Raw genomic sequence first — 12,900 nt, forward strand, 5'->3', positions numbered from 1 at the left:
ATGAGTAGAGCCGATGCACATGAGAATAAAGTATTTAAATAAGTACAGACGCTACGCTCATACTTTTTACGCCAAGTTACACTGCGTGAGTCAAGATAACTTAACAAGCCCTCCTCAGTTTGACCTGTTTTTAGTGTCAGGAAGAAATCACATCGCGTCAACACCCACCGTGGCCCTTCGCGATGCTTGTTTTAATTAAATAGTCGGATTCCCCTGGTCCGCACCAGTTCTCAGTCAGCTGCTAGGCGCCAGCCGAGGCGCACCGCAGCCCCCCCCCCCCCCCCCCGCGCGAACAGAGGGTTCCCCCAGCGGTCGCCGTAGCTGAGGTGATCCGCGAGAAGGGCCCGACACGCGTCCAGAGTCGCCGCCGCCGACCGCCGTACCCGGTCCCCTCCGCACCGGCGATGGACACCGCCCCGCGGTCCAAGAGAAAGAAAGCCCCCGCACAAGCGACGCCGTGAGGCGCCACCGGATGAGGACCTCCCGGTGCCGCACACTGAGCCTCCGGCGGCGCGGAGAGGAGGGCGACGGAGCGACTGCTCTCCCAGCCGCGGCACGTGCCCAGCGGTTTTACCACAAATATGAACATCGGCCAATGATATCGGTGAAAGTCAAGTTTATTACCGATAAGCCGATATCAGTAAACGAGGCGAATATCGGCCGCTACCGATGTTCGGCCGATAAATCGGTGCATCCCTAGTTTTGTTAACTTATAATTTACACTGATCTCCTTTCAAAATAGCTCAGAAGTTTGAGTGTACCCTCAGTGAACCCGAGCCAGTGGAGTTAGAAAAAGGCTTTGTGTTAGTGAGCATGTGCAAATACAGCTCTGTAAGCACAGAGGTGGAAAACGGGTCAGCCACCAGCACTGCTTAAAGCAGGTGTATCTTTGCCACACGGTAACTCAAGACCCTTTGTCAATGAAGTGGCTGCCTGTTAGTTTGGTAAGATATGAAAGCCATGTGGGCCTTTGTTGATGCCGTACTGTCAGTGCAAATATGTGGCTATAATTCCTGAGGGCACCACATTCCAGTGTAGAACCAATATGAACTGGACTGGGCAGAAGGGTAAGATCATTTTACTCTTAAGGATTGGTCTCAATATAAAATATAAGCCATATCCACAAATCTTTTAATACATAATATGATGATGATGACTTCAAACACTTAAACATCGACAACGAGCAGACAACGAATAAAAGATGTGATCTTTCCTTATGGGTTTTTATGGGCAAGGTGCATATGTGCATAAGAAGGATCATACTCCCTTCACAAGGGAATAGTGATATTCATTCCAGAAAGGAACAACTCAAAGGTAAAGATACACACAAGCACACACACACACACACACACACACACACACACACACTCTGTACCACCACATATCTACACGTCTCCTCAACAAAGAAGTATGCCTTCATTATTCATCACAACTGAAACATTAGACCCAAATGGGCTGAGCTGAAAGAAAAAGCATTTTATTAATGCAAACAGCCTTTTTAAAATTCCTATAAATTGCACCTCTCTCGTCTTTCTCTCTGTGTCTCACTAGTTCTCACATAAAACTCTCCCAACCCACACGCTGTCTCTTATATTAGATGATTATTTATTCAATAACCACTTGCACTGTCTCTAAGCTCTGGCAGGATAATTCTGAAGATGTAGTTTACAATAAGACAATTATAAATTTGTATATCTAGTACACACAATTCCTTAGCCTGGATGCCAGACGAACTTAGCCCCGCCCACAACATTTTAGGTCGAGCAGTTCGGTCTGGAGTCGCTCCGTTGAGGAAAAATTATGCCCGACCGGGCCAATCAGATTGTCAGGGCGGGCTTTATACGATGATTGACAGATGATCAACGGTAACGTAATCAACCACGTCATCAAAGTGCCCTTGGGTTGAATTCGTTTTCAACAAACATGCCTGCCGCTGGCGAGCTGAGATGTGTAGATGCTGCCATTGAGTCTGTTTTAGAAGACATCGACAGCGCATTCATTTTGAAAGAGGAACACAGAACGTGGAGGCGACGCTAAAGCACCGCGCTAATCCCTATCACCCCGGCGCTTGGCTGTTCACAACGGACACTGAAGCGACGCTGAACTGCCGGGCAGCGCTAATAATATCACCCGTTGATCCAGTAGATCGCTGCACGGCTTTGTGCCGGTCACACCGGAGGCTGAAGCACCGCGCTGCGCCAAGGCTGCCTCGCGGTGCTTCAGCCTCCGGTGTGACCGGCACAAAGTTTTAACATGAGAGTGGATGGGAGCCAGCTGTTATTTAAGGCTTGGCGCTGCGCTGAAGCGTCCGGTGTGAACCCGGGTTAGTAAATAACTCACAATGCGTTGCTTAGCATAAGTCACATACTACGTTGCTCTGATTGGTTGTAGGTCTATCCAATTGAGCGAAGAGGAATTTTACTTCCTGGTCAGTTGAAACACGCCCCATAATCACAGACCAATGGAGCGGTCTCAGACTCACATTCTGACTAGAATTGTGAGTCTGACAACGTCAGGCTCACAATTCCTAGTAATAAAACCAAAATCATGTATTTCATTGATACCTAAATATAAACAGGTTTTCCTATAAACAAAATTATATTTCACCTTAATTCTCAAATGTTAAATGTCTGAACCCAAGCAGCTGCACAAAGCAATTAAATGTTCATGTGTAATTTGATTTGTTATATATATATTATATAAGCTTCATTTCAAGTGTAACGTGCCATTCACACATGCAGATTCAAAAGGCTGGGACAGCAGCTGCTGTTCATCGTCTATGAGACCTGGCTCTGCAGGCCTGGAACCTCCCTGCTGAGCTCGACAGATTAAAGGTCCTGCTATTAACACCGAGTCATCCAATCACAAGTGGACATCAGTAAGTCTGAAAGTACCCAAGATGTATTGAGGATGTATTCAGGATCTGATCGGTGAGACCATATTAAGAGGTGATCTGGAATGTTTTAGAGCTGTGCCCAGCACATAGAGTCCCTCTCTTTGCTTCACTCCTTCTGTCTCAAACCTAGATACACACAGTCCACTTTCTACTACTCAACAAAAAAGAGGCCAAATTATCCAGGATACATGTGCTGCCATCTTGAAATGTATGTTATGCAGTAGTGATATTTGAGAGGAGCCACAATGTCCCTCAAATACAACAATCTGAACTCAATCTGAACTGTCAATCAGGACGGTTCTCCCACTTTTCAGGCATAGCTACCTGTCAGAAACCACGTTGGAAACATCTTTTATTGACTTGTACCTTTCTAGTTTGCCCCATGCCCCACCTTGAAGCCTGCCACCAGGGGGGAAATCAAGTGAGCTGAAATGCCGTCAATCTTTATATTAAGTCATCGGTGATGTCAGACGGGCTAAAGATAGCATCATTGGGTCTTTGCAAAGGAAATGAGATGATTGGAAGTGAGATCCAACCAGTGGTCACTGTATATACATGTAGATTATCAGGTGTGAACTGACAAACTCAGAGGTGAACATTTGTGATCGGATCACTCGAGACAGATGTTAATACCAGGTCTGAGCAGGCCCACAAACACCTAAATATCCTCAAGTCAATCAGGATATTATTGGTTATTGTAGATGGACATAGTTCATAACTCCACCATGCAAATTAACTTTTAGAAAATTGTAGCATATAACAATCAGTGTTAGGAGGTCAGAATTATGATATACATATGTAAGTAAAAAACACAGATCAACTTTGTCATAATCTTGAAATAAATTTTACTTAAAATGCATTATATCTTAACTGATAGAGAAAGTCAAATTTTAGAATCTGGAAGTGCAGACTTTGACTTCTGAAAATCCAAACCTTTCATCTCTTTTGCTTTATTTGGCGATCACAGAGTTCTGAATCAGTGGATTTGGAACTACCTGAATTATATAACCTTGCTTATCCACCTTCCTATCGAAAGAACTTCATGAACTCTGACTGTGTGCTTTGAGCCAAATTCTTGTGTAATAGGATCTCACATTTATCCAAGTCGCTCAGGGGCAATGCATCCCCAGATTGTTGTTGCATATCCGACTCAACACTCAGCTTATTTGAAACCTTAAACAACCCAGCGCTCAACTCGTCTTGCTTGTTCTCTAACCTTTTGGTCATGGCTGTAGGCAAGAATCCAGTCCTCTTGATCAGGATGGAAGAGCAGGCTGAGGATGTAAAAGTTGAGACGGTACTTCTGGTAGGTTGCTCCTTCATCGGAGCTGATCAGGAGACTGCTCTCCACTTCCGGATCGGTTAGCAGCATGATCTGGAGACAGCAGGGGGACAGATACGGGTCAGAGTTAGCAGGTTTCAAACAGAGTAAATAAGCTTACAAACAAAAGGTAGAGGGTGCTGAAATATTTGAACATCCAAATATTCTATCATTTAAACTGCAGGAGTGTGATACTCTTTTACTTTGATTGTGCAGAGTTATAGTTTTAATATGTCTATTATTTCTCACATGTATGCACCTCACCCACGTCTGTGTGTGTGTGAGAGAGAGAGAGAGAGAGAGAGAGAGAGAGAGAGAGAGAGAGAGAGAGAGAGAGAGAGAGAGAGAGAGAGAGAGAGAGAGAGAGAGAGAGAGAGAGAGAGAGAGTGTGTGTGTGGGTAGGCTTGAAAAGACAAAACACGGGGATAAGTCAATCAAGCCTGATTACCATATGTGTGATATAAAATGCATTATTGCTGTGGCTGCAGATTAGCGGGTAAAAACGCTTGCAGCTAAAATGTGTGTATTTCTTTGTTTGGCTTAAGCACCATGGCTGTGTGTGTCCCGTCAATTCCATTTCTGCAGTCTGCCTCTGTCTCCACTCTTGCTTCCCATGCTCAGTCAGGCCTGGAAAGCAATAATTTCCCATGAGCTTCTTTCTTTTCTTAAACGTCCAACATTTTTTGCCAAATTCTGGCACGGTGCCCAGAAATAAAAATCAGAAAGATATCCCCAGATAATATCAGATGCAAACATAATTAAATAAGTGGACTTCAAGACAGGCTCTCTCATCATTAGAAGAGTGTACAGTAGCAGAGAGTTACGTGTACTACTGTAACACATTTATGGGTGTATGAATCGACTGCAGGTATCAGTGTGAGCCTGTAAGTGATACTGGATTACACTTGAGCTTATGATTTTGTATGTCTATAAGTGGTACCTGGCAGATACCCCCCTGATATAACCCTTGTTAAAGATGCATTGTCCAACATCTTGAATTCTAACGTACAGGTCTTTAGTGGTCAGCTAACATCCCTGTTCAGTGTTCACATCCCAGAGGATCTCACCCAGACTTATAACCACACGAGTAGTATGGAAACCTCAGCAGTGTCTGTTTTCTTGAGAAGGCAGAGGGAATTTGGCATGCCAATCAAATTCCTCTAGAGATGCACAGTGGAGAGTTTTCTGAGTATGGAACTCAGAAATTGAGAGGGCAATGGCCAGATACAAATACTGCCGGATTTAGATACTCGAGGGCAAGTCTGGCTGAGGAAGTAATAAGAGCGTAGAGAGAAAGAGAGCAAAACTGAAGTGAGATCAGGGAGTGGTGGCAATTTGCAAACCTCCAATAAACCCAAACAGAAGAAGAATTAGAAAAGATGAACGCGACAACATAGCAATTCCCAGTAATGACATGAGTGTGGCTATGTTTTCAAAAGTCAAGGCTCGACACAGTGTTTGTGATAAGAAATAAAAAGCTGTCCAAGGCAACATGTTGGGGAGGCAAGGAAACACCCACTCAATCATTGAATACGTTGAAACACTGATGAGTGTGTGATGTCATGCAGGAGTAGCAGCTAACACCAGTACTGGAGAGTAGGGCTGCTTGATTAATCGAAATTTAATTGTGATTTCGATTATGGGGTCAAACGATCTCCAAACTACTATAATCGAGCTGAGATGATTATTTGGCATTTTTTTCAAAAGAGTATGCGCAATTCAGTCCTTCCCCCAAAGCATTCAGCGGCCCAGCTGACTGGCACTCACTCTCAATCAGCAGTAAAGTGAAGGAGGCGAGTTGTGTGTGTATGGTGACCGGCGGTGGAAAAAAAAACGCGAGGGTAAAAGCAGGGAGAGCAGCCCTGTTCTATCGACAAGAAGAGTCTAAAAAGTTCGAGCAGCAGCAGACCATGTAGCAGCCGCGCCGCGCGCCGCTATTCTCGAGCGCGCTCCCGCCTGGCTGTTCAGAGCGGTCAGACCGGACCCGCATTTCTCCACGCCGGTCAGCCGGTCAGAGAGTGTTAGGGTTGCCATCATTAAGGGTTTGAATAACCGGGCACCGATATCCTGGTTTCACGGAGGAATAAGACACCCAGTCGTCATCGGTGTTTACCAGAACGGGAAGTGATTTGAAAAAATAAAGCATGGACTTCAGAATAAGGGCACATTAATAATCGTTTAAATAATCGTGATTTCGGTATTGTCCAAAATAATCGTCATTATGATTTTTTCCAAAATCAAGCAGCCCTACTGGAGAGGATGAACACGCTGAGCCTTCATCAACATCGGCAAGTAATTAATTAGCTCATTGGATTAAGTTTCTTTCGGAGATTTGCATGTTTCCGTGTCTGGTTGACATTAACAGAATTAATTACGCATTGGTCAACTTCAGCCACTTGTTGCCTCGAGTAATAAAATGTGACTTCTTTTTGTCCTAAAAGTTAGTATCAAACCAATGGCATGTGCATTGGATGATATTTACAGGGGGATAATAACTACACCCACCCAGCAAGCCCCACAGAGGACAACGTAAGTGTTACACCAACAGAGAGAGAGATGTAATGCTTAATCATTAAATGTCTTTTAGCTGATGCTTTTGTCCAAAGCGACTTACATTTTTAGTACACTCAACATTTATGAGGGGCCATTTAGGGGTTCAGTTTCTTGCCAAGGACACTTCGGCATGCAGACGGGGAAGAGTGGGGATTGAACCGGCAACCTTCATGTTGGAGAACACCTACTCTACCCCCTAGGCCACACCGCCCTAGGGGGTGCCCAAACGGTGCTTTTGGGTATGAGATTCCAGGCATCAACTGTATCCGAGCCCTAGTCTTAACAAGCTGCATCACAGTCTGACTTGGCAGCTGCACAGTGCAGCGCCGCAGGGCTGGACAGCAGGTGGTAAGAGCAGCACATAACACCACAGGAAGAGCCTCACCAACACTGAGCATCTACCAGACCAGACCAACCAGGAGGGGCCATAACATCATTAAAGACTTTATCTGCCCACAACTTGACCTATTCACACTTCTAAGATGCTACATGAGTGCAGCAGAACATACACGACAAAGGGACAGCTTCAAATAACAGGCCATCAGAGAATCCAAAGAAAATGTGACAAGTTAAGTTAAAAAAATATCACTGATAATGACACTGAGATAAAGTCACAAAAATAAAGTCATTAATACGTATCCATAATTTGCCTGGTTTTAACAGAATAATATTGATGCCACAGCAGAAAGAGAAAAAAACGAATCTGTATAACATTAAAATGAAAAATACATCACTGTATAACATGAGGATTTTTCGCTCATACACAAAACTTTACAAAAAACGTTCTTGTGTGTGATTTCTTTCGAACACAACAACAGACCCAGCAACGACAAATAATCGCACTCAGCAGCCATCCATGTCATCACAGCCAGTGAAGGTGTTTGAGCCTAAAATAAGAGTCCGTCTCACAAAATCTAGCCCAAAATAGCATTAATATGTTAAGAGAACATAAACTGTGTGCAATTGTCAGTATCATGGCAGATATAACACAGATAGAGGAGGTGATCAAAGCCATTCAACCTTTTGCCCATAAGCCCTCCACTGGAAATATGTTAATAATTACACAGTGTTTATCTTTGAGTGTATATAGAGACCTAAAGAAAAACACAGTTATTGATTGTTTAAAATTGTTTTGATCTTGTGGCTTTGAAGTAGGCTTATTATAGTAATCCATCCATCTCTCCATCCGTCCGTCAGGGTGTTCCAGATACCCTCTCTCCAGAAAGGCTACTCAGCTACTCCGGGGGGATCCTGATGTTCCCTGGCCAGATTGAAAATATCATTTCTCAAATGAGTACGGGGTCTACCACGGGGTCTCCTCCTTGGTGAGGGTGCCCCGGAAAACCTCCAATGTAAGGCAACCAGCGGGCATCCTGATCACATGCCTGAACCAGCTCAAACTGCTCCTTTCAACATGGGATCAGTGGCTCTGTTCCAATCTCCCTGTGGATGTCCAAACTCCTCACCATATTGCTGAGGCTAGGCACAGCCACCCTGTGGAGTAAGTTAGTTTCAGCATCTAGTTTCCACAATCACATTCTTTCTCGTCACTTCCTAAAGCTCATGACCACATATTCATTGCATGAAGTAATTATGAAAAATGGCTGATTTCATGAAACATTTTCTAAATTGCCAGTTTAGAAATTACAGGCCACTAAGATGTGCCTGAGTCCAGTTTTTTCCGTGATGCCTCTTTTGCCAACAGGTCGATAAAAGTTCTTATGCAAGTGCAGAGGCAGTACTGTGCCTGCAACACACACACACACACACAGTGACTTACATCTGGTTCAGAGATGTCCTTTGGCATGACAATCGTTGTGTGCGCATTATGTCTGCAGACAGCAGAGTGAATGAGAATACACACTGCTCTCATTGTCAATATCCTTATCAGTATGCCACCGTATTGCAAAGTGTTTCTACTCCCTCATGTTAGTGAGTCATTTGTCAGCACTCACTTGGGTAACTGCAGCCGTTGTGGGCAGACCCACTAACACCAGTTCATCAATCACTGTAGGCAGGTATAATGCCACATACGTGAGCCACATGCTGACCAATCCAATCAAAAGCACTCAAACGCTGTCTGAACTACAAATCCCAATTAACGCTTTGTTCATGCCCCGACACTGCAGCACAGCTGGAATACTAGACAACTTTATAATTGCCTGATGTCTTTCTAGTAAGTGGGGGATTTAGTTATGTAATTCAGAAATCTTACACAAAAGTGTACACACTTGTACACACTTCTACACATCAGGATATGGAAATCAATACACCCTGGTGATATTTGTAAATCCTATATTGAGATTAAAGATCATAGAGATTCAAAAATAACAAAAAAAAAATGTTACCCTTTGGTTATCAACAAATATGAGAAAAGTCCAGAGGACATCTCTCCCGAATCAAAACAGATTCAGCGTATTGTTTCATAAAAAAAATGTGAATTTATTGGAGCTTTGCTTTTTTTGTACTCGATCCCTGCCGTCACTCTATGCAGTTTCCCTGCATTCAGTCCCCTTAAATTCAATCAAGCCATGGTTTTCAAGATCTATGAATTATTCCCTGGAAAACCAGGTGGAAATATTGAAAGATGACCAATCAAGCAATGTTAAAGAAACTGAAAAAAACCTGATCAAGATCATCTGAGGTAATTACTGTATACAGTAAAGATGGACAACATGACAGCACCCAAAAGTCAAGAGAAAACATCTCAATACACCTGTATAACATCTATCTCATCCATGTTAGCAGACTGAACATGGACCATAATACACGTCACGTCAAATTAATCTTTCCAAAAGATGGTTCCTGTTACTTTAGTTTGTTATCGCAGATACATGTTGTGTTTTTGTTTTGGTAAATTTGGTTTTCATTAGTTATCTGATGCTATAAAAACTGGATTAGACGTCATAATTGATTGCCGAGATTAATAAGGGGGCGTGTTTATTGGCGGACATCGATACCACTGATCCATTGCCTGATTACTAATTTGTAGACTTTAGACGACGTGAAAAAAAATGGAGTTAAAATGAGAACATAAAATGTCTGTTGCCACAAGTTTCCCTTTTTCCTGTGTTTGTGAGTTGTGTGTTTGTGTGTCATGGACACATCTTACCTTGCTACACAATTGTCTCTACAGCTGTCTGCAACCCTAGCTCCCCTCCCTCTCACCACCAGATTGCTTGCTATGAGGTATCCACTCTCCAAGCTGCTCAATAGTTTCCCAGTGTTGAGCAATTCCCTAGTGCTATTTCTTGTGCCTCTCACAAGAGTGCCAGTTCTGTAGCTTCGCCATTCAGCTTGCAGTGCCACAAATGCATTCACCTTCTACACTACGCCAGACCAGACAAACACCCCACCGCCTGCCTGCCCTACAATTGGACTTAGATTCCTGTGGAACAGACATGTGACTTGAAATGAATGCTATGAGTACTCAATGCTGGATCTGTAAGTTGTTTGCTAATCTATTAGTCATAAACCTTTCACAGCTTGTTTTGCGGTTTATTTCATCCACATGAAAACAGCTTTTTCAGATATGCCTTCCAAAGTGCAGAATTTCAAAAACTAGGGTTTCTGTGTATCCAAGGTGTTCATTTAGAAGAACAATTGAAGCTATACGCCAGTTCCTCTGTATTTGGTTAGCACTGTTAAGTCTAATTACAAGTAAAAAGAAGGTAGAAGCCTCAGAGAGAGCCACATGTGAGGGATCCCTCTCCCAGGACGGACAGAAGTGCAATAGATGTCAAGTGTAACAGAGACCATCATCAAGATAAGGGTTTTAGCAGCAGTGATTAGAATAAACATTTTGAAGCATAACTGAAGGTCAATAGATTATTGTATTGGTCGAGTATCTTGGAATAACTTGGACCAAAGCGTTTTTGTCTGGTAGTTATCTTCACAATTCCTTTTTTATGTTTAAAATTCTCTGCTCCATCCACTGCCACTGACATGATTCAAATAACTGTAGAAAGCTATTGACTCGATGTTGCGTAAAGATTTGGGTCCAAAACATGTCTTGTTTTGCTGTTGTTTTTTTCCATTAGAGATGCTTTAAAGTGCAGTTGACGCATTATTGCTCTCTGCTTCGTCTTTTCAATGGGATGATTTTGCACTATGCCACATTACGCAGCCCCTGCAAAAATAATACTCAGTATACTATCGTACAGGGGTGGGCAAACTTCTTGACTCGCGGGCCACAATGGGTTGGGTCAGGACCAGATGGATGGAGTGGTTTTTTGAACTAAAATGACATTTGGCCTTTAACAAGTAGCAAGGCATTTATTTGCAAGGCAATTTAACAAAACCCGCCTTCAGAGAAAGGCTTGCTAGCCTTTGCTATTTCGAATGCCACCAAAAAACTTTGGTGGCATTTGAAATAGCAATGCCACCAAAGTTGGCATTGCTATTAATAGCAGACATGGGCCGTACTTTGCCCATGTCTGCTATAGTATTTCTAAATTTAACGTTAAGTTAGGCTCCTATATATTCAGTCTTCTGATATGGAATTTCTAACAAATTATTTTGATGGTTGATAGTTTGTGTTGTTGTGTGCACTTAGCTTACGGTTACGTCCTCCCACTCCAACTCATCCATGCGGCTTTCTACCTCATCACCTAACCAAAGCCCTCCTCTCCTGCTGTTCATAATGAGCAGTTCATTCATCAAAACCCAGACAGATTGTTGTTCTCTATCGTTGTACAAATGTTTATCCTACTCCTGCCTTTCTGAAAGACCTCTTTGAAAGTTCTGTATCTGACTGTGCACCTGAATACTTACCAGAATGTGCTTTGACCTGTGGAGGATAACGTTCCTATACTCTCTTCCTACCTCACTTAATCAGCTCACATACAACATTTTGGATTACATTAAATCTTTGAAAACCTGTCTCAACTCCTGTGTTCTGCCCAATAGTCTACCAGTTAGCTTGAATCTTCGCGTGAAATCTAAACAACCTGTTTCAAAATTAAATTAATCATTGTGATTTGTGACCAAAGGTAAAAAAAAAGTAAAACCACACCCTTTTGAATAAATTGAAAAGTCAGGCCAGTATCATAAAGAACTGACAAAACTAGGTAAGTTGATTAGTAAATAATCCACATTCTCTTTGCCTACTTTGTGGAACAGTAGTCATTGTGTGTATGTGTGTGTGTGTTAGAGAGAGAGAGAGAGAGAGAGAGAGAGAGAGAGAGAGAGAGAGAGAGAGAGAGAGAGAGAGAGAGAGAGAGAGAGAGAGAGAGAGAGAGAGAGAGAGAGAGAGAGAGAGAGAGAGACTGTAAATTTTTAGGCCAAAAAGGTTGAAGATGACAAAGGTTAATGAGGCGTGTATGTGCCGGCTGGAGGACATTTAAGATATGTGAATTGAATTCATTTTGCCGCTGTAGTACCATACATACTCAGATATAGGGTATTAATGAAATTAGCTTCATATTTTTCCATTTCACACAGTCACCCAGTAATTGGATTGTGATTCCTCTCTATAAATCTATGCCTAATTTCCCAAAGTTCTCTGAAACAAATAGATTTTCTGTTACTGTCAGACATAAAGTGGGTACATATTGGAAAAGTGTTCAAAAAAAGGAACAAAGAAAATAGCTTATGATTTATTCTCTCTGAGGCAAGTCAAGTCTCCGGCTCTACAGTGACAGCAACTTAACTCTAAATGATTTAATACAAGTTAATAGATTGGCTTCACCCGATTCATGTTTGTTTAGATTTTTGAGAAAAACAACAACTCGTAAACAAAGAATTATCCACCTGAGGTTAACTGGGATTGACAGAGCCAGCAGGCACCCGGGAGCCAGACGCTATCTTGTATTTGAAATCAATTTTACATGACAGAGCACAGCTAAGCTGGGAGAGTGAGGGGTCAAGGCAACATATTAAGTGAGAAGCAGTCTTCATGTTTGTCACAGCTGCTGTCTGCATGAGAAGAGTATATTTCCCAACACTTTTCACCAGGCAAGAGTAATTTAACCAATTGTTTAATAAATGTCAGTCGTAAACATTTGGATGGACCTTATATGGATCTAAACAGCGGCTGATGTCCCTCCTTGAGCCTCAGACCCAAAACTGTAATGAGGCAAGAATTGAGAGAACACTATAATTATCAGTTCGCCAACATAGAAAAGAAAGT

General features: G+C 42.6%; 1 protein-coding gene across 1 annotated transcript in view; it reads right to left on the reverse strand.

The window, feature by feature from the left end:
• Nucleotides 1-12,900, reverse strand: part of LOC128437194 (VPS10 domain-containing receptor SorCS1) — a 161,623-nt gene that overhangs the window by 51,879 nt on the left and 96,844 nt on the right. Inside the window, exon 4 of the mRNA XM_053419249.1 lies at nucleotides 4,113-4,271. Within this exon, the coding sequence (XP_053275224.1) occupies nucleotides 4,113-4,271 (159 nt within the window). The remainder of the gene's footprint in view (nucleotides 1-4,112; nucleotides 4,272-12,900) is intronic.

Source organism: Pleuronectes platessa, chromosome 3, assembly GCF_947347685.1.
Source record: "Pleuronectes platessa chromosome 3, fPlePla1.1, whole genome shotgun sequence".
NCBI lineage: Eukaryota > Metazoa > Chordata > Actinopteri > Pleuronectiformes > Pleuronectidae > Pleuronectes > Pleuronectes platessa.